Raw genomic sequence first — 27,958 nt, 5'->3', positions numbered from 1 at the left:
TGATAAACAAACACACTTGTCTTCCTTGGAGAATCCTCTATGTGTTTAAGAAGTCTGGAAATTATGCATATAAATTCATTTTTCAAAAGTATTTCCCATCCATTTCCTCACAAGGTAAAGTTAGGTTTGCCTGAAAAGAGCTGGAAATAAAAGAGAACCCTTATGAAATAGGCTGGATTGGAATGCAGTGTTAATTTACCCTCAGCCCCACTAATTTTGATCTAAAACCACGAGAGTCTTAAGTAGATGGTTCACACTCAGATTTAAGTTGACTTGTCCTGATAATTTTTTAGGCTGCAGAAGAAGAAAGACAAACACACCAGACGTCAGACCTCACTTCTGTAAACGTAAAAATGATTTTAGAAAACGCCTTCAGGGAGGTGGGGTAGAACAGCTAGACTGTTGCCATTTTCTCCGGAGGGACGCTGAAAAGGTGCTGCCTTGAAGGGAGTCAGCGCGGCTGCTACTCCTCCCCTCGAGGGCCGGACCGCAAGTTTCCCTCTCCCAGTCGCGCAGGTTTTCTCCACACGAGGCGTGCGCAGCGGAGCCAGAAACTTCAAATCGGCTGGTGAGTGGCAGGAGCCACGCTTGAGGCGGGGTCGGTACAGATAGCGGAGGAATGCGCGAAGCGGGGAAGGGCGGGGATCCTGACTGGTGGAGAACCGCAGGGGGTGGGGTGGGGAGAGGAGGCAGGCAGGTTCCGCCCCAGCTGCGTGGCGGGTCGCACCTAAAGGTAGCCGGTGACCTCTGGTTGCATCTGGGCTTAGTGCGTGGAGCGGAGGGTCAGGGTTTGCTTTTGCCCCAGAGTGGATTAATGCCGGCGTGAGGTCGAGAACGCGTGGGAGGGCCCTCCAACCTCAGTCCTGCCTCTCCTGGCGGGGCGGGCGGTTTTTTTTTTCCCCTTTCGGGCGCACCTTTTCCGCCGTCTTTTCTCGACGGTTGCCTGAGGACGTGCCTTGCTGTCTTCTCTTTCGACATAATTTCCACATTTCCTCCTTAACTCGGCGGAAAAAGGTACAGTACGTGCCTACTACTTGTTATTCCTTAGGTGCAGGAGGTCTTGTTCACCTGAACCTGCGTTTTCAGAATGGCTATCCGGGTTTAGACTGAGAATGCACCGATCTTCCCGTGAGGAGTAAGGCAGAGGATTCCCACACCTGCTAGCCCTATTATGGGGCTTACCTCTACGCCCCCCCTCTTTTTTTTGCAACATTGTGTTCTTGGCATCTGGCAGATGCAGCTGTGTTCTTCCACTTTCCAGTTAGGTAGATAGGGGAAGGAGAGTTTCTGATGTATTGTTTTTGACATGTTCGGTTTAAGTATGTTTTTATTGTTGTAACATGTTAGTAATCCAGAAAGTAATTGAGAAGTAAGCTATTCTTTGTTAGTGGTATGTATTCTCAAGCCAGTATGGATGGATGCAATGTGTAAATATTCTTAGCCTGAGTGAATATGGTAAGGGCAAATATCAGACCTAAATATGGCATAAATCATTCTGGAAAAAGGTTTATTGAACAACATTCAGACACAAAATGTAATAAAAGCATTTTAAGAGCTAGTTTTGGCCTGTCGTTAAGGCACCTGGCTAAAAATCAGGCTACACGGTGAGTTCTAGTTCTGCTTTAGCCATGGAAGCCAGCTGGGTGACCTTAGGCCCATCAGTCTTTCCCAGCCCAACCCACCTCATAGGGTTATTGTGAGGAAAATGGAAGGAGTAATATTAGCTATGTTCACTGCCTTATTTGTTAAAATAATAAAAGTGGGATACAAATAAAATGGGAGGAGCATTTTCAGATATTGGAGGGGGCTTAATCATAATTTCTCTGTGAGATAGGCTGTTCTTTCCCCATCTAGATTTAAACTCTGCAACATCAATTTAACATTGTTATTATGAAGATAAAATGTGGGGATTTAAAAAGAAATGGGGACTGAAGTATGTATTACAATAAATAAAATGTATACTTGTAAATATATGTGAATGTATAGAAGTCAGTGTAACTTTTGGGATTCAGAGATTGCCACATACAAAGTGTGCAATAAGAGCTTTAAGGCGCAAGCCCTCCTCCTCCCTTTCTTCATCTTTGGCTGAGCTCTCCTCCCTGTGAAACCATGTTTGACTGAGTTCTTTCATGTGTAAAAAGTCCATGCCTGCATTTGTCCTGGGCATGTATAGCTGACTTTTTGCCTGATCTCAATTGTAACCTCTGGGCAGGTTTTAAATTTATAGTGGCTTCTTCTTTCTAGAAGCAAACCGGAGTCTGAATGAATGATGTTGTGGTCTGAAGAAGCTAGAAGCAAATTCTAGGAAGGACTACCTCACTAGTCGGTTGGAAGATGATTCAACTTAGTGAAATGACAGAGAGTGTGTGGAAACTTCACCAAATCACTGCAATGCCTTGATTTAACTCTGGAAGAACTGAGTTCATTACAAAGCTGGGAAGTGACTTTTCTTATGTTCCCACAGATTAATCAGATGAGAGGAATTATTCATGCCAAGTTTAGAAAATGCCCAAGTACCCTTTGATGGACCCTTAACTATGTACTGGATATATATTGGAGCCCAAAATTTATGTTGCTAAGTGAGATAGATGTTAAATGAACTTTCTCCCATTTTATGACCTTTCCTGCCACAGTTGTTAAATGAATCACTGCAGTTAAGTTAGTAACACCATTGCTAAATAAATCTGGTTTCCCCACTGGCTTTGCTTGTCAGATGGTCACAAAAGCGAATCACGTAATCATATGACTGTCTTAAGAGTAAAAAACAATCATAAGTCATTATCTTCAGTGCTGTTGTAACTTCGAACAGCCACTAAGCAAACTGTTGTAAGTCAAGGATTATCTGTACTCTTCAATGTCTTCATAAATGATCTAGATGAGGGAATAGAAGGGGAACTCATCAAATGAGGGTGACACGAGAGCAGTCTTCCAATGTTTTAGGGGCTGTCACAGAGAAGAGGGAGGTCAACCTATTATCCAAAGCAAGACAAGAAGCTTACAGATGGAAGCTTAACAAATAGAGACCCAACCTAGAATTAAGGATAAATTTCCAGAGAGTTAGAACAATTAATCAGTGAAACAGCTCACCTGCAGAACTTGTGGGTGTTTCATCACTGGATGCTTTCAAGAAGAGATTGGAAAGCCATGTGTTTAGAATGGTACAGGAGGTTGGACTAGAAGACCTCCAAGGTCCCTTCCACCTCTGTTCTTTTATTCTGTAAAATTGGGCTCTAAGAATGAAAGGGGACAGAAATTGGGAAAGACCAAATAACTAAGAATATACATTATGTTCAGCTATGCTCAGACTTAGTCGTAAAGTCCCAATTTATTTCTGCATTAGATTTCTATCCTGACTTTTTTTCATAGGAACGCAAGGTGGCTCCCAAGGTGGTCTCTATTTTATCTCTGTAGCCATATCTCTGTGAGGTGGAATAGGCTGAAAGAGTACAATTGTCCCAAAACGATCAAGTGGATTTCTGTTGGTTGAGAATGGACTTTAACCAGAGTGTGTTCAGGGGGGAAGATGAAAATGTTCACGGGAAAGACGTGCTAGAGAAGGAGTTTGGAAGAAGTTTGGAAGAAGGGTGATAAGCATCAGTGAGATGTTCTGTGAAGCAGTTCCAAATATGAGGAGCACCAAAGAGAGGAAGAGTCAAGTCTTTCATGTGGTGAGCAGAAGTTTCTTGATGTGCAGAGCAAAAATTCAAAAGTAGAGACATAGCTGCAGTTGAGCAATATATGGATTTTCCCCCATTGCCTTTAGGCAATAAATCCTTTCTGTATCAAACACTTTTGAGAATGAGGGAGTCAAATCCTCAGAAGACAAAAAAAATGCTCTCTTCTTTGGATTGCTGTTTCATGATGAAGAGAAACACACAAAAATATCCAGGGGCCTGCTCTTCAAGATTCAACTGAAGGTGCTAGGTTAGGAGAGAAACTCACTGGTTTCAAGAGAAAACTATTCCAAATATATATTTTAGCAAAATAACTATTTTAAGTATAGGCTCTCCTGCTTGAGCAGGGGCTTGGACTAGAAGTCCCTTGCAAGGTCCCTTCCAACTCTATATTCTGTATTCTGCAAGTGCTTCTCAGGAAGAGATAAATATGGCTTGAAGCAATGTATATGTGAGTATTTGTCATCTCTCCCTAAATGGTGCTGCTTCTAAGGGTTGAGCTCATTTAAATCCTCTAGATTATGCCTTTTCTATATATTTGTTGATTTTGCTCTTATGTTGGGAACAGTGTTCAAACCTGGGGAAGAGAGTCACATAAACCATTTCCTTTCTATTGTATAGCTCATCCGTTTCTCTCTGTTAGTTCCGGCTGGTGGAGCTATTAGAGTAACTATCAAATAGCTTGGGACAAACATAATTAGTTCTGCATCAGTGAGGTACATGGGTGAGTTTGGAATTATAAAATGGATTTGTTAAAATTATACCTACCTATCAGTGATAAATTTCGTGAAATCTCTCTTCTGGATGAGAACCAAGTTTTAGGAAGATTGAAAGCATTAATGGTATTAATGTTGTCTCCTACTTTTATCTTGTTGAACAAAATAAGTAAATTGGGGGAGAACAATCAATCAATCAGCTGGAACTCAACCCATCCAGCATTTTCTCAGACAAGTTGAGTTCAGATTAGTTGGGCCAGTTTTGCAGAACAGATTAAAAAGGAAGGATCTAATCCACAATCTTTTTCATGAATTGATGTTGCAACCAAATCATTAACTCTTCCTAGATTGTCTCTATTGCAAGCTTCCTGCTTTTTTCCTTAGTTTTCTTCCTTCCTTTCTAAGTGGATCAATTGGTGTGTCTTTTAAAGGCATTTTAAAAACATGCTGAGCTCTCTTGCAGTTTGGACAGTTCAGAAAATCTTGCTTTTCCCGCCTTGACTCATCATTTATTTGACACTATTTCCTCCTCTATTAAGTGTTTAGCCTGAATCTTGTCATAGCCTTTCCAGTTTTTTTCAAAAGGAACAATTTTCCACCAGTTGTTCAGAAGCACATGCTGGGTTAGAGGCTGGTAGTTGTTGTTTTTCCTGTGCAAAATGATCAATGTTCCTGAAATACTAAAGGATACTTCTGGAGTTGGTTTTTTTTTTCTACAACAAATTAAGCAGCACCTGTTGTTTGTCTTATTTTTAATATTTTACCCCACCCCTGTTAGAAAGCAGCCTACTTTCTGAATTCAATTTATGTTCTCTAAGCAAATTCTTAGATTTAATTGTTGGATTTCTGTGTACCTTTGAACCTGCTGAGAGAATTACGGCATGTTGTCCTCTGCTATAAGTTCTCCTCCCCACCTCTGAACTCAGGAAAAATAGATTTCTCTCGACTCAGACAGAAGATAGCTTTGTACCAGGCTGGTTATCCATGATATTACCAACTCACCTGTGCCCCTTTCCTTGGAGTAATATTTTTCAGCTTTTTCATTTGTTATTTTTGAAATAGATGTTTCTTCTTTGTGTGCACATCTAGCATGAAGCAAATTGAAGATGAAATCTAATTTATCTTTGAATATTGGTGAGAATAGCTGTATCAGTAGCTAGCTAGAATGTTCTGGCAGCCAGATATGTTTGGCAAACTCTTGAAAAAGATTCCTTTAGATTGCTCTGATGGCTCAGCTTTTGATAGAACTACTTCATTTTTTAGAACAGCACTGAAAAATAGGGCTGTTAATGATGGTAGTACACTTCAAGATGGGAGACAGTTTAACTGAAAAATCTCAGCTGGCTTGTTTGGAAAGGAGAATTGGTAGCATATTAGTATTTCTTCATGTACGTAAAATGCAATTTGGAAACTTAATAGCTTTATTTTCCATGTCTTTCTCCCACTGTTAATAGTTAATTTTGTCCTAGGTGGGCACTATTAACTTGTTCCTGCAGGGCAAATTCTAATGCTGCTCAAGAGCATGGTGGCAATCCAGGAATCCACTTCTATACTCTAAACTCCAGTGAAATGCTGGAAGCACAATTGAGCACACAACATAAGTTGCACTGCCACTTTCCCTGTTGCATAAAGGTGATTCAGGAAGGTCTATATAACTTGCATATGCCATCCGCTTGTATGCCATACAAGTTAAATGGAATTCTGCTCATTTTCAGAACAGCAAGTAGAATATCAGTTGTTTCCCCCATAAGAAGCGATAATAAAAATAATTAGAGGCCGATTATTTTGAGGTCATACTTGTCCACAATTAGTCACTGTACATTCTTATTCAGTCCATGAACTTGGGGAGAGCAGAAGCATGTCTTCATATTAATATTATTAAATAATAATATTATATAATAATATTATATAATAATATTATATAATATTAACATTATTAAATAATAATATTTAATTCATATCATCTATTGATCCCGATGGATTATGTGCATACTTCTTTAAAAAACTATCCTGTACCGAACCCCTAAGCATTATATATGAGATATCATTCAGAACCAGCTCCTTACCAAACCTATGGTCCTTAGCTACGGTCATCCCTATCTTCAAAAAAAGTGACCCCAGCCTGGTTGAAAACTACAGACCAATCTCACTGTGTTATGTCATGTGCAATGTCATGGAATCAATCATTAACCAATTCATCACCCTCCACTTAGAGTCAAACAACCTACTCTCCAAAAAACAATTTGGTTTCAGGAAAAAAATTGTCCTGCAACCTACAACTCCTACACTGCAAAAACATATGGACTATCTACTTGACCAGGGTAAAGCTATAGACGCAATTTACATAGACTTCTGCAAAGCCTTTGATGCAGTGGTACATGACAAACTACTGTTAAAACTAAACTCTTACGGCATTTCCAGATCCCTTCATAAGTGGATTACTGCATTCCTGTCAAACAGGCAACAAATAGTAAAAATAGGGAGCACTATATCAAACCCTGCTCCAGTTAACAGCGGTGTCCTCCAAGGCAGCGTTCTAGGGCCCACACTCTTTATACTCTATATAAATGACCTTTGCGATCACCTTATAATCAACTGCGTCCTCTTTGCAGATGACGTAAAACTATTCAACACCACCGACAATGCTACTATCCTTCAAAGCAACCTTGATTATGTGTCTGAATGGTCAAACATCTGGCAACTCCAAATTTTGATCAACAAATGCTCTGTCCTACACATTGGTAAAAAAAATCGGTACACCAAATACAACCTAGGCAGATATCTCCTCGTTGATGATCCTCACTCTGTCAAGGACCTTGGAGTTCTCATATCAAATGACCTAAGCACCAGAGCTCACTGTAACAGCATTGCCAAAAAGGCATTAAGAGTTGTAAACCTAATCTTACGAAGCTTCTCCTCCGGAAATATCAAATTGCTAACTAGAGCATACAAAACTTTTGCCAGACCAATACTTGAATACAGCTCATCAATCTGGAATCCGCACTGCATATCAGACATTAATACAATCAAGCGAGTCCAGAAGTATTTCACGAGAAGAGTACTACACTCCTCTGCTCGCAACAGAATACCCTATATCACCAGGCTTGAGATTTTGGGCTTGGACAACCTTGAACTACGCCACCTATGGTTAGACTTAAACGTAGCACACATAATTATCTGCTACAATGTCCTAAACAGTCAATGACTACTTCAGCTTCAACCACAATAATACAAGAGCACACAAAAGATACAAGCTCAATGTAAACCGCTTCAAACTTGATTGCAGAAAGTACGACTTCAGCAACAGAGTGGTCAATGCCTGGAATGCACTACCTGACTCTGTTGTTACATCCTCTAACCCCCACTCCTTTAACCTCAAACTAACCACTATTGACCTCACCCCATTCCTAAGAGGTCTGTAAGAGGCGTGCATAAGTGCACCATCATGCCTACCATCCCTGTCCTATTGTCCCCATTTATTCGTACCTATTTCCTGTATTCTTACTCATGTTTATACTTATATCTATTATCTAGTAAGTGATTGACAAATCAAATCAAATCAAATAATAAATAAATAAATAAATTGTAGCATAAGAACAATAACGTGCAGATAATTCCCTAATGTTGGCCTTTTCTTGGTAGGTTATCATGCAGTATAGGTCGTAATGAAGCTACAGTACTTTATTTACTGGTTAGAATCTTTATATGAAATATTAAAATTCTGTTCATTTTGTCTCTCTGGAATTGATCAAGCAATGTGATTGTTACCTGAGTTATGATTTTAGAGCTATCTCTTTGTAATTTTTAAGGATATAATTATATGTAGAACAATTGTGTAATATATGGAGCATCTATAGGGTTATGTAGAAGTTATGCAGAACTTCCCAGGCATCCCTTATGGGTGGAAGACATTTAGGTATGTCATTGAATGTTAGTTTTATGAGAAAACTCTCTCTGAGAAAATAAAGGAACTAAGAGAGAACATAGACTGGATGGAACAGAATGCTGACATGGTTCTGAACACAGACTTTATTTCAAATAGAAATAAAATAAAATGTAAAAATAAACAGTGTAACCAATGTTTGAGGGACTGTCACAGAGAAGAGTGGATGGATCTATTCTGCAAAGCACCTGAGGGCAGGACAAGAAGTAATGGGCGAAAGATCTTTAAAGAGAGATCCAACCTAGAACTTCCTTACAGTAAGAATAGTTAATCAGTGGAACAGCTTATCTCTGGAGGTTGTGGGTGTGCCATCATTGGAGATTTTCCAGAAGAGACTGGACAGCCGTTTATCCAAAATGGTGTAAGGTCTCCTTGAGCTGGACTAGAAGATCTCCAAGGTCCCTTCCAACCCTACTATTCTATGTTCTGTGTTCTCCCTGTTGGTCCATAACAAGTAATCTGTAAAAGTTTAAAAGAGAGGAGGTGGTAACACCTCCTCTCTGGTTAAGAAGAATGTGGAAGGGAGGTAACAAGAAAGCCATTAACAGCCAAAGGAACTTCAACTACAGGCTTCAGTGTGATGTTTTTAATTTTTGAAAATGAAAGAATGAGTGGAGATTGAGGTTTCTTTAGTTTAAAGATTAATACGCCATGCATCAATTAAAATAAAGCAGCATGATCAGTCTACACAAATCCTTTATTTCTTTATTTTTTTAATCAAAATTCCATGTTATCTCAGCCTGATTAGTTGTAATTCTCCATTCTGAACCCAGGACCCTTTAGCCCTGCATTTCACATTCCTGTGGCTATCTGTGCCCTGTTCTGGGCTTTCCTTGTTACCAGGAGATAAGACCCCCGATTTGATGTGATGCTGCTTTTGTGGGATTCGCTTGTGTTCTTATTGGATTTTGAGGTAATATGTGCCCTGCTGCTGCAGGTTGTGTGGAGGGTTTTTCTTCATTCCTGGTACTTTTCAGGGTCTTCCACTGAAAATTCTGGTATCCGTGGGGCACAGATTGGGAAAAACTGCTCCACATGCTTTCTGGCTTTTTAAAATGGATACTGCCTCTAAAAGTATTTGAAATGCCTCATTTATACTTGTAGCATTTATAGTTTTCTTTCCTGAGGTGAACATTCCTTCGGCTATTTTTTACTTTGATAATAATCCCTTGAGGCGGAGTAGGCTGGGTGACACTTCATGGCCATTTAGTGAATTTCATGACTGTGCAGAAATGTAAGCCCCGTTTCTTCAACCAGTGATGACTTCAACTGAGTCAAACTGCATCAGCGGCTATTTCCAGGGATCAGTTCTGTTTACGTCATGTAACTGTTTAATCATGCTTTGCCTGTCCAAGAAAAATTGGGATATAAGGATTCTTCTCTGCTTTTTTTTTTGTGTGCTTGTTGGGGATATAGCCAATGATGTTTATAAGCTGATTTTTTTTCCTAGGAGATTTAATTCTTGAAGAACATGGAATTGGCCAATGAGAGACTAAGAAAGGAGCTGGAGGAGGAGTTGAAACTGGGTACTGAACAGTTGTGCAGCCATGCATGGTACCATGGTTGCCTGCCACGGAAGGTAAGGCAGCAAAAAATTGTTACTAGCTGTCGTGCAGTCAGTGAAAAACAGTATAGTAGCAAAATGTAATTACAGAGGCAAAAGGGCAAATTGAGACAAATCAACCCTTTCAAAAGAAGAGCCCAAATTATCAATTTTGCAGCATGGAAAGAAAAAAGAAAGCTAGGGGTTTACATACATGTATCCTTTTTATACTGTGGCTCCTGGATGCTAACATTTATTGCATTTGTTTCAATTTTGTTCTTAGAAATATCACTATTATTCCCATGGAGATCTCCATACATTTTTTCTGCTTTTTCTTTTGTCAGTTTAGTCATAAATAATTTCATCACATTTTAGTATAATTTAACTTTGCTGAAGGATTCTTACTTAGCCATTTGTACCCATTTTCAGAACAAATATTTATTTCCAAGATTGCTCTGTATTTTCTCTGTGTAAAATCTTAATGGTTCCTTGCTTTGACTACTTTTTCTCTTTATATAATATCTTTTTGTTTTTTTTATAACATTCCTTTATATGCTTTTTTGGGGTAAATTGCAGAATTCTGCTACGAGTATCTGATTTAGTGATAGTAATGTAAGTGATAGCCTAGTAATGGTAGTCCTTGCAGTGCCTTTCCTACACAATGGGGAACTGTCTTTAGTAAGATTAACATCGCAATCTTTGCCTGTTATCTGACTTTGGGCAAATGTGCTTTTAGTAGGGAATGGCCATTAAGAAGTTAACTTTCCCATCTTTCATATGATGAGTATTTTTCAGAATGAAGTAATCCAGATAGAATTATTTTAAAGAAGTAATGAAGATTAGGTAGTTGTGATAGATATAGTTCATTCCCATGACCAAATCAAACCAAACCAAACCTTTACTATAGTCATAGACCAGCATTTTGTACCCATGTGATATAGTTTGTTCTCATAGTTTAGTTTTCTCAGCAGTAATAGTCAACATTTAATCATAAAGAATTAACATACATCTCTTTCTATACGGAGGGGAAGACAAGAAACATTTGAGGGGAAACAGCATTTGGATGGAGGATGGATGGATAAGGTAAAAGAGGAAGGACAGGATCAAATTTGATTAGGATATTTTTTTTCCAAAGTTCCTAGTGAAGGGAAAACAATTGGAGTGGTTGCTTGGAAACAGTGTTTTTGCTTGTTATTTTTTTTTCTTAAAGTGCATACAAGTTTGTTCTCTCAATTGTTACACACCAAAAACTATATTTTTGCATGTTAACTGTTCATTTGGGACAGGTTTTTGTGTAACATATGGCCTCCTTATTCAGAATTTTCTGTCATAGTGCCAAATGAGAAAGCAAAACATAAAAAGATTTCCTGGTTTATCCAGGGACGATAGATCCAATCAGAAAAGCATCTGTCAGCTTGTACCCATGAAAAAGTTACTCCTGCACCAGGAAGTCACTCGTGCTTATTTCCCTTGGCATCTGACTTAGTAAACAGAGACTAGGAATGGAAGCTAGCTAAGGGAAAGGAATAGAGGCATGAGATGGGGATGATAGAGGTCACACTGCTGTAACATCATTAGCAAGATATATATACCTCATCAACAGAATGTTAATACTTCTATATCAAGACTACCCTCATTGAAGCCTAGTCTCTTATGTGCCCCATTACTACTAGGCTTAGTTATATGGTTTTTCTATCATAATAACATCCTCCTGAACGAAATCAGCAATAAACAAGGATTTTCTCGATTTTGGAACCTGAAAAACAACAAGAAGGTTCAGTTCCAGATAAAACAAGTATAAAGAACCATTATAATCTGAAGAACAGCTCTTAGATTGCTGAACATACCTGGCTTAGAAAAAGAGTTAGGTTTCCCAGAAAGCCAAGAACAAGAATGAGGTGTTGATCAAAACATTTCAGATCTTCCAAACATACAGGAGAGAAAACTAATTTTCCAGGCTAGCTTTAAAAAAAAATTCCTGTAGAAGCCTAGTGTTGCTGGGATTCACAACAACAATAACAAAAAACAAAAAAAAAAAAAAAAAAAAACCTCTTGCAGAGTGGCCGTGGCAGTACTTGGAGACAGAAGAATAGAAGAGAAAGAATGGAGAAAATCACAACATAAAAATACCTGCAAATAAAGATAGAATGACTGTGGCAGAAAAAAAAAGCAAAGATAGTACCAATACTACTTGGGAAGGATTCAGCAGATCGGCAAAATGCCAAATCCAGTGTAAACATCTGGCAGACCATCACCAACCATAAGTAATAGGCAGTAATAGTAATAGGCACCTTGGATGCAATTCCAAAACATCTAGAATACCACTTGAATATCAGTAGCATTGACAAAATCACCATCTGTCACTTGCAAATGGCAGCTTTATTTGTAATAGCTTGCATTCTGTGATACTTTTTAATATTTTAACAGCAACATTTGCCTATCCAAGTCCTTGAGAAAGACTCAATCGGTGAATAAAAATGCCAAATCCAGTCTAAACATCTGGTTGACTATCAGCCATAACAGCACCAAACCTATCAAAGTTTTCTTTAAAGAACACCCTGAGTTTATATCCGCTTGGCTCAATGAATCTAAGGATTTCTCAAATTCAGAACAGGGCAGAGTTTGTCCCCTTTTATCTGAACATCTTCATTAAACCAGCTGTTCTTATAACAGTAACAGAAGTTGCTCCTGACCTGGAAGGGAGAATGAAATACCTGTCAGAAGTTCTGTGATGGGTCAGGCAATGCTCACTGGTTCTCTGTAACCTTCTAGTGGCTCCTTGTCTTGTTCATGTATTTAACCATCTTGAGATTGTTCTAATACTCTTGTTTTGTTGGCTCGCTCCTTAAACAAAGACAGACCTTCCTTCTATCTTGACCTCTCTCTCCCCCTCCCCTCTCTCTCAGGAGGCAGAATCCATGCTGCAGAATGATGGGGAGTTCTTGATCCGCGATTCACGCTCTAGCCTGGGTGATTATGTCTTGTCATGCCACTGGGGAGGACAGGCCCTGCACTTCAAGATAATTCGTGTGGTACTCCGTCCCCGAAAGGGCTATTCTCGCACCCTTTTCCAATTTGAACAGGAGCAGTTTGATAATGTACCTGCCCTGGTGCGCTTTTATGTGGGCAACCGGAAGATCATCTCAGATATTTCGGGAGCTGTGGTGTCTCGACCAGTCAACAGGAATGTACCACTTCGCTGTCTGAAGGAGCGTTTCAGTGACACTGGGAGGCCTCCTGGCGCATTGAAGGAGGAAGAAGCACCTCTTCGACGGTTCAGTTTTCGTTCTGCCACAGCTGGAGAACAAATAGGAGACGGAAACTTGCTCCGGTGAGGAACCTTGCTCCATAGTGAAACATGGGGGGTGGGGGTGGTTGGTGGCCATCCTTGGCAGTGTGTCAGAGAATATGATATGGAACTCCTCCTAAATTGTGCTTTTAAATAGACCCACTTAGAAGTGGGTGGGCACACCTGAGGCACACTTTTAAGTAATTATGGCCAATTCCCTGTGACCTCCGCCGCTTCCACGGTTCCTCAGATTTGTCGTGCAGGATCTTTATCACAATCTATGCCTCAAAATGTGGAAAGCCTTACCAGTGAAAGAACATGTGGTGGTCAGATCATGAAAGTCCCCAATGTCAATTAGCTTTTCTGGAAGTTTTTGAGAAATGGGGTTTGTGGGGAAGAATGGATCACTTAGTTTGGTATCTCGGTTTTTCCCTCTCTCAGAACAAAAGATCGAAGTGGAAGTGACCCCAGTAGCCTAGATCAGCTGGGCCAGAGACCTTCATTGCATGGTGCCCAATCAGACAGCAACCTATTGACTGGTGGGTATATGGAAGACTCCATATGGGCAGGTTGGCAATAAAGCAACTTCAGTCTACAAATGGTAAAAGGAATATGGTTCCTTTACTGCTTTATCTGCAATGTAATGCAATACAATACTATGCAGGTTAATATATTTTCCCCAAGTCCCCTTAATGGAAGGAGAGATTCTTCAGCTTTGCAGGATTATCCAACACATCCTGTATTTTCCCTGATATCAGTTAAATCGTGCAGGAAAGCAGTGGACTAAGAGCAACACAGTTGTCTGGGAGTCAAAGAAAAGGTACAGAAGTTAGTATAGCTAAAACTGCTCTGTAGGATGTGGAAGGTAAAATATAGAATGTGATTCCTTTCTCCTGAAAATATTTAAGTGCCATTGAATGAAAAACGTGTTTCTAGTTATAGACAAAACTGAGCAGTTTGACTCTTAGTGCTTTGTGTAAAAGCATGAAAAAATAATAAAACATGTTGTGACATCACAGTGCACCCCTGTTTTTTCATCCATGCATCATGACATCAGTCACAAGTATATAACTTACAGGGTTTGCATTGTGATGTCACAATCCATGTTTTTGTCAGTTGCCCCCTCCAACATCTTTAGACTGATGTATATTTTACAAGAAAGCATTTAATGTCTCATGATACTTGCAGGTGATGGCTACATTGTGATATCACGCCAAAATGTGTTATATTTTCCATCTGAGGCTATGTCAGTTTATAGACCATGTATTTTGCATTTGCTGACAAACATGGCATGAAACCAGAAATAATAGCTTGATGGTTTGTATGACATCAGAGCCCACAGTAGACTGTCAGGATATAATTAAAGCCATTGCTCTTCCTCAGTTTATGCCAGGCCTTGTACACCACGTGGTTTTCCTTGGATGAGTGCTGGGCCTTAAGGCTCTGATAGAATCCATGGCCTTTAACACTGGGTAGCTTTTGTTGGTGACATTGAATGGCAGCAGCTGCTGGCTATAGCTGTTAATCAGTTTTGACCAGGGCTACCTGGCCAAGCATCCCGTTGAACAAATCTTGATGGTATTGGGACTTACAATAACATCATCTTGAATATGTGCCTTTGCTTGATTAGGGAATGATGATCTAAACTTGGGGTAATCAAATGTTTTTACAAGCGTTTTCTTCTTTAGGAGTTTATCTACCATAATCAGTGATCAATGTGGTTAATCAATTGATCCTTATTTTCAGATGAAATTCTCCTGCACCCTCTTCATTCAGTTGATGAACTACCATATTTTTCAGAGTATAAGATGTTCTGAAGTATAAGACACACCTTGCTTTTGGGGAGGAAAACAAGAAAAACCTGTCTCTGCCTCCCAGCAATTTGCCTCTTTGCAGCAAACAGCCTGTTTCAGCTTTAGCACAGCCTGATTAGCACAAGCAGCTGATTGTTGGGTGGATCGGCCTCCCAATGATTAGCTGTTTCAGACTGCAGGGATTGGCATAGCCTATTGCTACCTCCATGCACCCCATTTTGGCCTCCGCACACCCCGTTTTTGGCCTCTGCGCACTGGGTTGGCCTCTGCGCACTGGGAAATGGGGTGTGTGGAGGCCAAAAACGGGGTGCAAAGGCCAAAATGGGATGCAGAGGCTGAAACTGGGGCACACAGAGGTGGCAATGGCAATCCCTGCAGCTTGAAACAGCCGATCGTCCGATCCTACCGACAAATCAGGCTGTGTTGAAGCTGAAACAGGCTGTTTGCTACAAGGAGGCAAATTGCTGAGAGGCAGAGGTCAAAGGGTGGGGGCTGGTGGGTGGGTGGGGTTTTGGCAACATTCACTGTATAAGACACACAGACGTTTCGTGGAAAAATGCATCTTATACTCCCCAAAATACAGTAAATATATTTTAAAGATTAGCGGGTACATCTGAAATGTTGCATATATTATATATGGCACCAAACAAGATGTTTTTAATATTGAAATTCCCAGCATTTTATTTCATAAAAATTCAATATAATTTATTTAGACAGGTAATTTATAATTTATTCAGACAGATGTACACTTGTGGCAGGGAATATTTGTGTGCCAATCAAAAGGAATTATGTAACTCTAATCCATCTGCACCCAAACCACTCATCCTTCTGCCCACAGGAAGCCCAGAAACATCACCTGGAGACCAGGACCGAACCCAACCCCCTCCTTTGTCTCCTGCCTTTCGCACAGGCAGTGACCCTGTCCTCCGGGCAAGTGCCTCAGCATCTCATCTGCTGGAAGGTTTGGGACTGAGCGGTTCGGAGGGGCGGCTTCACTCCAAAGCTCCCCCAAAGCCCCTGAGGGCCCCTTCCATGCTGATGAGTGACTACTGTGAACTGGTTCCTAAGGTTCCTCAGGGGCCCCGAAGCCATGTGGAGCGCTTGCAGACGGAAGAGAGATGGCGTGGCCGGGCTCACATTACAGAGACTGCTTTTGGTTTCCTGGACTCTGTTGAAGCTCCTTTCCCTTCTCCCCAGTCAGAGGAGACAGAAGAGGAACCAGGGTTTGAGCGCCCGCTGCTAGAGACCGTTTCCTCCTTCCAGCTTCAGCACTTTAACTCATTGCTTTTGACCCCGAACAACAAGCCCCTGGACCCGGGCACACTCCAGCACCTCAAGGACATTTTTGCTACTCATGATTGCCACACAACAGCCCTTCACGTTTTAAAAATGGACTGCCAGGTGAGGGCCACAGAAGATAATTATTTATATAATATTATTTTAGTGACCTCCAATTGCCTCCGTTACCATGGATTGCATTTATTCATATTTAACAGATGATTGTACAGTTGTATTTTGACCTGAGCCAGGACTTGAACTCTGGTTGTGGCTATCTGATCTGCTTGACTATTATCGGAGAGATTCCCTTTCCCGTGTTAGAGAGCTAACTCTAAGGCATTTTGGGTTAGGAGTTCTGAGCCTGAGACAGTGTGTCTGATGCAACCTGGGCCTTTTGTTAAGTGAATTTGAACTACTACCATTTCCTAGTTTTATGAATGCTCATGGGCTGATCCGGAAGAATCATGGGGCTCCTTTTCCATTGTTCAGGAGAAAATGCTCACTCTGGGCCACAGTGGGCTTGCTTAGGCTCTGATAGATTTAAGTGGGCCTACAGTTTTTGCAAGGGAGCTCAAACAGCCTACATCTGACAGAGTTGTTTTGTGGTTCATGTAAGCCAAGATATAAACTCTGCTTTGCTAAGAAACATTAACATCACTCCCATTCCAGAATTCACTTATTGCCCACATATAATGGGGGTTCTAAAAGCATCTTTGTGCTTTCCTCATCCTGGCTGGCAAAACTATCATAAACGAAAGAGGTGGTAATTTGCAGGTTGGAATAATCAGAAATCTACGAGCAGCCTGAATAACAGAATTGGAAGGGAACTTGGAGGGCTTTTAGTCCAGCCCCCCCTGCACTAAATAATAATGAGGTCGATACAAGCAATCCTTAGATCTAAAATGAGGTATATCTTTTTAAAAAAACAAATATGTCTGAGCAGAAAGTTTTTAATCCCTAATTTCACTCTAGCCTCTTCAGTACCCTTATTTATTTGTAATTTCTGTTTAGTTCTTCCAGATTCAGCTAGAAAAGTAAATCTAATCTAAAACAGGGAACCTCTCAGAAAAGGATTTGAAAAGAAGTCATCAGAGGACATTTAGTTGAAATTTTAATAGGGATGATGGTGGAAACAGTATTGTGTAGGAACATAGTAGCAGGGAAAACAAATTCCTTTTCTATTTAAGAAAACAAGAAAAAAGTGACTTTTGTTGCTCCTTTTTTTCAGCATTGAAATAAGAATTGGGTTACAGATCTTTCCAGCTATAGAATAGTTAAAAGTAATTTCCTCAGATGTGTGTCTCCCCTCCCCCCCTCCAATCTGCTACCTGGTTCTGACATGTTGGAAAGAATATGATGGGGATTTTGGGATTTCTGTCTCAGCTGACTCTGAGCCCTTTGGCTCTCCTGCTAAAATGACTTGCTGTCGTAGAAAGTATAATTGATTTAGCCCACAAGAAAAATTCCCCTCAAGGGTGAAACGGAGATGATATAAAAAACAACTGTTGGCTTAAACGCTAACGTCTTGTGAAATACACCATATCTCTTCTACAGGCGTTGAGGATCACTGGAGTATCTAAAGAGCAGCAGCGGGCCATGGGGGTGAGCTCGGGTCTGGAGCTTATAACCCTGCCTCAAGGGCATCAGTTTCGGAAGGACTTGCTGGAAAGGTACTGACTAAAGTTCTGTGGTGGCTGGTAGGCGCCAGAGAAGAAGTTGTGAAATGGTGTGTACAATATCTGTGTGTGTTCTCCAGAACGTGTTTCCCTGCCTCCTGAGGATGTATTGTAGGTGCCAGTTCACTAAAGACTAATATGTAATTACAGGTAGTCCTCAATTTATGTAGAGGGGCAGTGTCTCAGTGGCTTAAAAGATACTGGAGAAGGTTTGTGGCTCTGGTGGTTCAAGCCCTACCACCATGTGACGGAATGAGATCCCATCACTTGCCTCAGCTCTTGCCAACATAGCTGTTTGAAAATCCACAAGTAGATAAATAGGTATCACTTTGGTGGGGAGGTAACAGCATTCCATATTTCACTACACTTTCTGTGCTGCAATGTGATGTCATGCTGGCCACATGCCTGCTGTCTTTAGACAGTGCTGGGTCAATAGCCTAAAGAAACAGAGATAAGCACTGCCGCCTGAAGTTAGCTACAATTAGCAGAGTAAAACCTCTTGACTTAGGACCACAATTGAGACCAGAATTTCCATTGCTAAGTCAAGTGGTTCTTAAGTGAGTCATGCCCAATTTTATGACATTTTTGGTAGGCTGTTAAGTGAATAACTACAGTTGTTCAGTGAATTATGGGATTGTTAAGTGAATTCCTCTTCCTACATTGATTTTGCTTGTTAGAAGCTGGCTGGGAAGGTTAGATATGATGATCACATGATCCCAGGAATCTGCAATTGTAAACCTATGCTAATTGCCTAGCGCCTGAATTTTGATCGTGTGACTGGAGATGCTGCAATAGTTGTAAGTGCAGGTACCAGTTGTAAGTTACTTTTTTCAGGGCCATTGTAACTTTGAATGATCAGTAAACAAATTATTATAAGTTAAGGACTATCTGCAATTTAATTATTGCTTTCTGTAATTGTTTTCATTTTATTTTAATTAATTTACCTACTGTCACTATTTTTTATTTTTGTATAACAAATGTTTAGAGCATAGTTGCAAACACATTATGAGTCTTCTGAAGATTTAATGGTATAGAAATCAATTTTCTATTTAGTAGTATAGAAAATAAAAAATAAAGGACTTTCCGGGAGAGCAGAGAATAAAGTCCTGAAGACAAAGGTTCAGTAATTCTCAGGAGGCCACTTCATAGTTGACTGCTGACTGTGCTTTGGTGGCCTTTCTTCCCCTCTGGCCATATTTCCTGCATAGTATTAGATCAGCCTGGAGCAGGCAAATAAAAAACCCTTTAAGCAAAACGAGGGAGATGCAAATGGTTCTGTCTATTCCCTTCATCCACTCCTTAGCCTGCAGGTGTTCAAGTTGCGGATCACACATCAAAAGAAACTATAGCCCAACCTACCAAAAACATAATTGTAAAAGACAGACTAGAAATAAAAGTTAAAATAAGAAATAAAATGGTAAGAGAACTGATCTTGATGAATCACTAAGACCTGAGGGATTGCATCCCAGAGTTCCAAAGGAGTTGGCAGAGGTAATCTCTGAATCACTGTACCACATCTTCCAAAAATCCTGGAGCACCAGGGAACTACCAGATGACTGGAAAAGAGCTGATGTGGTTCCCATTTTCAAAAAAGGAAAAAAAAAAACAGAACCTGGAAACTACAGACCAATCAGCCTAATAGCATCAATACCCAGGAAGATCCTGGAAAAGATAATAAAAGAACAGATCTGCCAACATCCAGAAATGAGTAAAGTAATAACTACCGTGTTTCTCATATAATAAGGCCGGGTCTTTTTTTTTTTTTTGAGCCCCGAAAAAACGGCTAGGACGTCTTTTCAGGGGTGAATTAATTTCTTTCTCTCCCCCCACGCACCCTCGCCTAGGGTGCCCCGCCGACAGCTATGCCTCGCCACCAGCCACTCCTAACGGCCAATCATGGTGGAGTGCGGAGGGCTCCCTTACCCCCACCAAGTGCTGAAGACCCGGGTCAGTGGGCGGGCGGGAATGTCTGCCGGCAGTGTTTCAGCCACTTCTCAGACCTCCGTAGCTTCCACGGTTTCCACCGGTGCTGGCGCCTCTCTCGCCAGCGTCTGAGTCGCTCCTGCTTTCCCCCCATCCCCGTAACAACAGGAAAAAAAAACATTTTGAGGTACCTGGGAGTGCCACGCGCTGCGTTTTGGTTTAATCCCAAGCGGCTGGGTGGGCGTGAAAAGAGCTGAGTGAGCGTCTCTGCTGCTGCTACCCTTGGTGCTCCAGCCTCGGGCTCTGCAAGTTTGCAAAAGTCCCGGTGCGCAGCCCGTTCCTGCATTCCAAGTGCCCAGGCCGAGCTGCAGCTGTCCCTCTCTCGCCAGCGCCATCTCCAATAACAGCAGCAGCAGCGGCGGGAACCATGGAAGTTACGGAGGTGGCTCCCCCACCCGAGAAGTGGCTGAATATGAGCCAGCAGCGTGCAGCAGCAGCCAAAAAAGTTAATGCAATCCTAAATTGTATTAACAGAGGGATACAATCAAGATGAAGAGAAGTACTAATACCACTCTATAAATCCTTAATAAGACCAGACCTAGAGTACTGCATCCAGTTTTGCTCACCACGTTATAAAAAAGATGTTGAGACTCTAGAAAAAGTACAGAGAAGAGCAACCAGAATGATTAGGGGACTGGAAACTAAGGCTTATGAAGAATGGTTACAGGAACTGGGCTTGGCTAGTCTAGTAAAGAGAAGGACCAGGGGAGACATGACAGAGGTCTTCCAATATTTGAGGGGCTGCCACAGGAAGGAAGGGGTCAAGCTATTTTCTAAAGCGCCTGTAGGCCAGACAAGGAATAATGGATGGAAACGGAACAAGGAGAGATTTAACCTGGAAATAAGGAGAAACTTTCCGACAGTGAGAACAATCAACCAATGGAATAGATTACCTTCAGAAGTTGTGGAAGCTTCATCATTGGAAGCTTTCAAGAAGAGACTGGACTGCCATTTGTCAGAAATAGTGCAGGGTCTCCTGCTTGGGCAGGGGTTGGACTAGATGACCTACAAGTTCACTTCTAACTCTGTTAATCTGAATCTTCTAATGGTGAAAGCTAGCTAGTCCTTCCAAGGTCCAATTTGAGAACTTATTTTCTGGGATTATGAGTGCTTGATGAACAGCTTTTCCCAATCAAATCTATTTAACACTGTATACAAAGAAAGGCCCAACTAGTGCATTATTCTGCAGCAGCGCATCTCAGGGTCCTGCGCTGTAGACCAAGGGACAGAAGATATTCCTCTAGTTCAGATGGGATCTTGCATGTCAGCTTGACATGGAAAAACTGGTCTGGCCCACCTCCTGGCTTCTGTTCTGCCAGTAAAGTAGCAAGTAGGAATCCTGTTACTACTTTTGAGTGAGACTCTTTCCAGATGGTAGTGACAAAATGTGCCGGAATGTATTTGAGAGTTGCAGCAGCACCGTCATTTCTTGTGTTTTCTTTTTCCATCCTCAGGCACCATCTTATAGCTCTGGGCATTGCTGTGGACATCCTGGGCTGTACAGGGTCAGTGGCTGAACGGGCTGCCACCCTCCACAAGATCATCCAGCTAGCCGTGGAGCTATGGAGGCCAGTTGGCGACCTCTTTGCCTTCTCTGCTGTGATGAAAGCACTTCAGCTGCCACAGGTGAGGGGGTGGCGGTGGGTGGGCTTGTGTGGGAGGAAAGCCAAAGCCCAGGTTAGCCTTGTGCTCCTAAGAGGCACCACACAAAAAAGGTGGAAAAGTATAGGTTGAGTTCAGATACTTGATCAGAAGCAGCTCACCTAAGAAAGCTAGCTCTGGCTTCAGTCCACATGTGGCTGTTAAAACGAAGGATGGAATGCATTGAATCTACTGAAATGTAAATATTTATATCCCTCTCTCTTTCTTAAAGTAGCGCTTAAGTATCTGGCCGAGCCAGTAATTCCATTCTGAACCCCAGAGGTTCTGGAGGCAGCTCTATTTATTATACTTCTCTCCTGTTTTTGAATCTGCAGATCACCCGGCTGGAGCAAACATGGAGGCATCTGCGCCAGAGCCACACCACAAGCGCCATCGTCTATGAGAAGAAGCTCAAGCCTCTGTTGGGGAATCTGAACCGGGCTGAAGGTAGGGCCTTGCAATCATTCTGGCCAACTCATCATTACAACTGCGTAGAGCTTCTGGTGCATTGCTCTATTTTCATGAGCAGCTCAGAAGTCAGCAACCTTTTGAAGCACCATCTTGTGCACCATGGACACAATTTTACTTAGGGCTGAGATGTAGGAACTGTTGGGAAGTCAGTTTAGACTTCAACTGCTCCATGGTATATCATCAGGGGAGCTTCCATGTAATACTGGAAACACTCCTATAGACTGTAAACATTTTTATGAGCTACTTAGTAAATATATTAAATAGTCATTGAACCACTTTTAAAATAATTTTACCCCTTTTAAAATTCATTTGAAGTTGCATGCATCCATTCCCATTCCAGAAAATTCAAAACAAAAAATAATATGAGCAGAACTGGAGTTAAGGGTGGTTTGTTTTCCTTCTTGAATGCAGCGTCCTGCTTTGGGAGTTTCTGTCTTTTAGAGAAGATACTTATTTCATCACTCAAAGTTTGATCTTGCAGTCACTCCTAAGAATGCCTCCAGCAGAATTGTACCTGCGTCAGAGATAGCCCTAAAATGCAATTTAGGAAGGATTTATTTTATTTATGTGCCGCCTACCTTGTTTAGAGGCGACTCTGGGAAGTCTTGTTGAGAGTTCTTGGACTATTTTAATTAAGTCAGAATAGCTTTAGTGTATCTGGAAAGTCATATACACTTGTTCCAGAGTGAGCAGATTGCTATTTTAAGGTAAATAAGGGTGCCAAAGTTTATATATTCTTATTAACTGAAAATCCTTCTTACCAGGGTGTAGAGCAGGGTTCAAACTTGGCAAGTTTTAGACTTGTGGACTTCAACTCCCAGAATTTCTCCCCTAGTCATGTTAGCTCAGGAATTCTGGGAGTTGAAGTCCACAAATGTTAAACTTGCCAAGTTTGAAGACCCTTGGTGTAGAGTGTGGTATTTTTCAGTCAAAGATTTGGAAGGGACTGTAGAGTCCAAGCAATCCTCAGAGTAGAATTTGCTAGATATACCTCATAGATAATTATCTAGCCTCTGTTTGAAGACCTCTAGAGTGAAGAATTTCATGTGACAGCTTATTCTTCTGGCTGACAGCTGACAGAGTCAAGATGTTCCTCCTGATGTCTGGCCTGAATTTCCTTTGCTGTTTAAATCTAACTGCCGTTTGATTAGGGTCCATTTATGCAATGGACCAGCATTTGAAAGGCTGCCCATCATGGTACATGAATGCACTCCTCTCAGCATGATTGCTTTCCGAACTTTCTGACCCCAGTCTAGTAAGCAGCCAAAAGTTGGTGAGTTCTGCATCAGTCAGACTTCTCTATAGAGATTAGCATCTAAACTAATATAGGGACAACCTTGGGAAAATGTTCAAGTCACTCAGGGTCTCCTTTGGTGAGATGGGTGGCTATGTAAATTTGATTATTAATTAATAAAAAATATGCCTTAAACTGAATTAAATCACACGTTCTCAGCTTACAGGCTTTCCCCTAAAATGTTTAGAGATAGTCTTCATTTAGCGACCACAATTGAGACTGATAACTCAGTTGTTAACCAAAATGGCTGCTAAGTGAAGCAAAAACTGTTATGGCTCCGGGCTTGGATTCAGCTCCTGTGGCTGATATGAGTTCAAGTGAGGAGGACATGGCAGAAAAATATGAGCCGGCAGGGCTCAGTGATGGGAATAGTAACCAGGATGAGGAGGTGGATGTGACAAAGGAAGACAGACCTGAAGTATTAGAATTGTCAGGACCTTTGACCTCCTCTGGTTCCTTATCTGATCAACAGCCAGGAATGGCTGACAGGGAAGTTTTGAGACAGTCTTCTAGTGGAGATGAGAACTTGGAAAACTTGTGGTTAAATGTAAGGAACAGAAGACGATTAAGGAGGCAAACCCAGTTAGAACAAAGGAGGAGGGCGAGTCAATAATTAAGGAAATTAGCACGTTGCCTCAATGAGTATAAAAAGACACAGCTGGGCTGGTAAAATTTGCCAGGAACAAAGTGACTTATTGCGTGAAGACGATACAGCAGAAGCTCTGAGGCTTGAGATTTTTTGCCAGGACTGGTTTGCCGAACAGAGCAAAGATTGTTGCTGTGGATTGTAATTTATGACAGCCGTTATCTTGTGAGAGTTCTTTCTGTTTGATTTACTTTTGAAACGGCTGCTTTCTGTTTTGCTCGCTTGAATTTTGAAGGGGAGTCATAGCAAAAAACTATGTTTGATTTTACTTCATCCTTCCTTTGCTTTGCAGACTGCAAAGGTCATAAATGTGAGGATTGGTTGCAAAGCCAGTTTGGTCTAGTGGTCAAGGCATCAGGCTAGAAAGCAGATCGTAAGTTCAAGTCCTGTCCCAGCCCTGAAAGCCACTTGGGTGACTTTGGGCCAATCGCTTTCTCTCAGCCCAACCCACCTCACAGGGTTGTTGTGGGGAAAATAGGAGGAGGAAGGTGTGTTGGATAATTTGCTGCCTGCAGTTATTTGTCAAAATAATAAATGTGGGCTACATTACAGCTGTAATTGTGAACAGTTGTTAAATAAGGACTACCTCTAATTCCATCTGTGATCCAAAAGGCCATTGTCTGTGCCCTACAGGGAATTCTGTCTTCTCCCCAAAGGAGGTAGCAGTTCCTCATATCCTGCCACTTCTCAGTCTCATGGAAGGAGAGCAACTATGGGACGACAATGAGGAGACGTGTGATGTCCTCCTGCGGACGCTGGAAGCAGCTCGCTTTGTTGCCACCAACACTGGCGCTTATCGCATCAGGGCTGAGGCCAGACTTCAAGGTAGGGTTGCTCTTGGCAGTGAGAGCTGGGCTTTTTCTATCTACCTTGGTTGTTCAGATTGTTCGGTTCAGATTGGTTAGAGCGCATCCATTCCCCTTCCCAGTTGCCCATGCATGGAATACATGTACATGCGTGAATAGCAGCCCAGAAGAAAGCTGTCGGAGCACTGTTGTGGTGGACTGCACAGGGAATAGCCAGGCTCAAAGCCATTCTCAGCTGCAGTAGCTCACTGAGTGAGTTTGGGCTATCCTCTCAGTCCAGTCTACCTTGCAAGGTTGTTGTGGAGAGAAAATCAAGAGGAGCCTTATGCATTCTGCCTTGAGTCATTAAATAAAAGCTGGGATAAGTTTCTAACCAATGAAAAGTCCACCCATCTGAAATTTGTAGCTATTTTGGTGATGGAAATATGACCCAGCAGTGATTTATTAACAGCTAATCTTGGCTAGGCTGTGCTGCACACCAGCTCTAAAAGCAGCAGCACAACTTGTACCAGCTGGATGACTTCTGCACTACGAGTGGCTCAAAATGTCTTGTTTTAATTCTATCCTGCTCCTACCACACTGGATAGGATTGGTGATTAGCCAGTGGATGGGTGCCTCAAGTAAAGTTTTGCCCCTTAAACATTGCAAAGATCTTTGGCTGGGAACCCCATGGATGATAGCCAGTGGGGCTGCCTTACGCACACTCTATTTTCCCAGCTCTGCTGCCAAAGTTGCAAATCCCACTGTAGTTTTAAGAAAGTAAAATACTCGGCATGCAGTATGATTTATTAGAAGTGTGCAGCAGTCAGATCCAAAGTGGGCATTCTTACTGTACCGGCTGGCTGCTCCATAAAGGACTCGCCTTTTCCTGGGTTTGTAGTGGCGTGGCTCAGGAAAATGCCCGATTGGGTTCAGGTGGTGACACAGTCACATCCGGTCACACCCCCTTAACTTGGATGTGTTTTCTCAAGCCTGAACAGCTGCAGCACAAATGCCAAAAAAGGCGTGGCTTCTTAAACCACAGAGAGGTTGTGGCAACAGTGCTCATACCAGAAGGGGAAAGCACCTTTGCTTAGTTCATATCTGAATACTGCACACCTTTCTGAGTCACTTTTCAATCTTTGCTAAGCAAAACTAGTGTCTCAAGCAAAGGCTTTCTAAGAGTTTATCTTTGTGCCACCTTAAAACAGTGCACCATAATGGCAGTTCCATGACATAGCAAGCCATAAACTAGATTTTATGGCTGGCCAGATGTAAAGTTTAAAAACATACATCCTTCAACTCTTGATTAGAATTTCATGAGATGGTTGGTTTTAATTTTGCAGTTGCTTTATTATTAAAAATGAGGCATCTAGTGGCATAGTATCTGTGAGTACTACATTCCTAATCTCTAAATAAACTCATTTTATAGCTTATCTTGGTGTTTAAACCCAGCCTTGTTGTGGTGGTCATTATGTTATTCTCGAGTAAAAGAATTCTGTTATACAGATAGTTCTCAACGTATGATTAGTCACTTAATGACTGAAGTTATAAGGGACCTGAAAAGTTAATTTATAACCTGTCCTCAAAGTTACAACTGCCCCACCATCTCCAGAGTCATGTGATCACATTTCAGGTGCTTGACAACTGGCTCGCTTACTGGACAAGCTGGATTTGGACTTACAACCCATGATTCACTTAACAACCATTGTGACCTATTTAATGACTGTCATAAAATAGAGTCTGATCATATGATGACTCGACTTATAACCACCAAAATTCTGGGCTTAGCTGTCACAAAACCAGGTCCGACTGTACTCACATTGGCTATACTAATCCTTTTTGTTCAGTCTTACTCTGAATCTGGTATGCGTGGCTTTCATTTCCCACTGGTAGGTGATGCAGATAAGAAGAGAGTTAGCTAACACCAGGATGGGAACTCTGTGTAGTACTGATTGATGTTACGGAATTCAGCTGATGTTTCCTTTTTTACATCCTTTTCTCCACTCAGAATTCAAGAGCACTCCAGAACTCCTGGAAGTATTTCAGACTGAGTTCTCCCTTCGGTTATTCTGGGGCAGCAAAGGAGCGCAGGCGGAACGGGGCGAACGATACAAGAAATTTGAACGGATCTTGACTGTGCTTTCTCAGAAACTAGAGTGAACTCATGGGAGAAGTATTTCCCCATCCCCCCTCTGCCAGGCCAGCTGGAATGCAAGGCAAGGGTGGCAAAGATGTTTAGTAAGCAGTAAAGCGTCACCCAGTGTCAGGATGCTGACTGGGCTGAACTTTGTAGGCCTTCCAAGGAATGAGTGAGCAGGAGGAACTCCTCTGGGGTAGACATTCCTTCTAGATCAAGGGGGGGGGGGCAGGGCTTTGGAAAGAAGCAATCTGGAAACTTTTTTAACCTATGCAAAGGAGCCAGCCTGCAATAAAGAAAGTAGCGGACGGTTTTTAATCGGTTTGTGCTATAAAAATAACTTTGCTCTCTGCCTATTCTTGCTGGATTTAGAAATTTCACAGCATTGGTTTACAGACCCCCCCGCCCCCAAACCAGAAAATAACAGCTTCCAGGATTGTTATCTGCACCCAAAAGTTTAAATGCATTCATATCCAAGTTAGAAGAGTCCAAGAATCCATCCTGAATAGAAAAGCAAGCTTCCTCACTTGGAATACTTTTCCTGTTTTTGTAGTTATGAGTCCATTATGCAGAGTTGAATTCTGCAAATAATATTTATTCCTTTTTCGAAGTATGATTCATGTATTACATGGAAAGTAACTTGCCATCAGTCTTTCCAATTTTTTCCCCTTCAACTTGAACAGTACTTGAGAAAAGTACTTTTATTGACAGAGGTTGTCTTAAGAAGGGTTTTCTCCCTGACCTATACAAGACCTTGAGAGAAGCTCAAGCAGGGAGAAAGCTTATATGTATCCCCTTTTAATATAATACCAGCGGAGGTCCATAAAAGGTTTCTCCCAGCACCTGAAGTCAGACATTGAAGAATTAGGCACAACAAAGGAAAGACTTCAAACAAAATTCACAGTGGAATCCTGTTTTCTCCTGTGATCCAGAGACAGCCACCAACTTGGATAACTTTAATGAAGAAGCATGAGGTTACCCATGGCTAACTGCATCGTATCTTCTTCTTCTCTTTTTGCTGAGGAACATGTAACAGAAAAGTATTGCTACTGTTGTGGATCACTC

At 41.5% G+C, this 27,958-nt stretch overlaps 1 protein-coding gene across 2 annotated transcripts; it reads left to right on the top strand.

Annotated features, from left to right (window-relative positions):
- The first annotated feature begins 368 nt into the window (after positions 1-368).
- Positions 369-27,233, top strand: SH2D3A (SH2 domain containing 3A). 2 transcript variants are annotated; one of them, XM_087956999.1, is made up of 10 exons: positions 369-568; positions 9,784-9,912; positions 12,783-13,207; positions 13,607-13,704; positions 15,818-16,380; positions 17,812-17,927; positions 21,371-21,542; positions 21,893-22,004; positions 24,602-24,793; positions 26,765-27,233. In XM_087956999.1, the coding sequence occupies exons 2-10, from the start codon at positions 9,805-9,807 to the stop codon at positions 26,914-26,916; spliced, it is 1,938 nt and encodes a 645-aa protein (XP_087813125.1). In that variant the 5' UTR covers positions 369-568; positions 9,784-9,804; the 3' UTR covers positions 26,917-27,233. The 2 variants fall into 2 exon arrangements, with proteins under 2 accessions (XP_087813125.1, XP_026535332.1); XM_026679547.2 differs by lacking the exon at positions 369-568 and adding an exon at positions 603-1,014.
- The last annotated feature ends 725 nt before the right edge of the window (positions 27,234-27,958 follow it).

This window comes from Notechis scutatus, chromosome 2, assembly GCF_049901735.1.
Source record: "Notechis scutatus isolate UNSWTSFEM ecotype Mainland chromosome 2, rNotScu1.2, whole genome shotgun sequence".
Classification (NCBI taxonomy): domain Eukaryota; kingdom Metazoa; phylum Chordata; class Lepidosauria; order Squamata; family Elapidae; genus Notechis; species Notechis scutatus.
The sequence above is the reverse complement of the archived record's forward strand: the minus strand, read 5'-3'. Positions and strand labels throughout refer to the sequence as shown.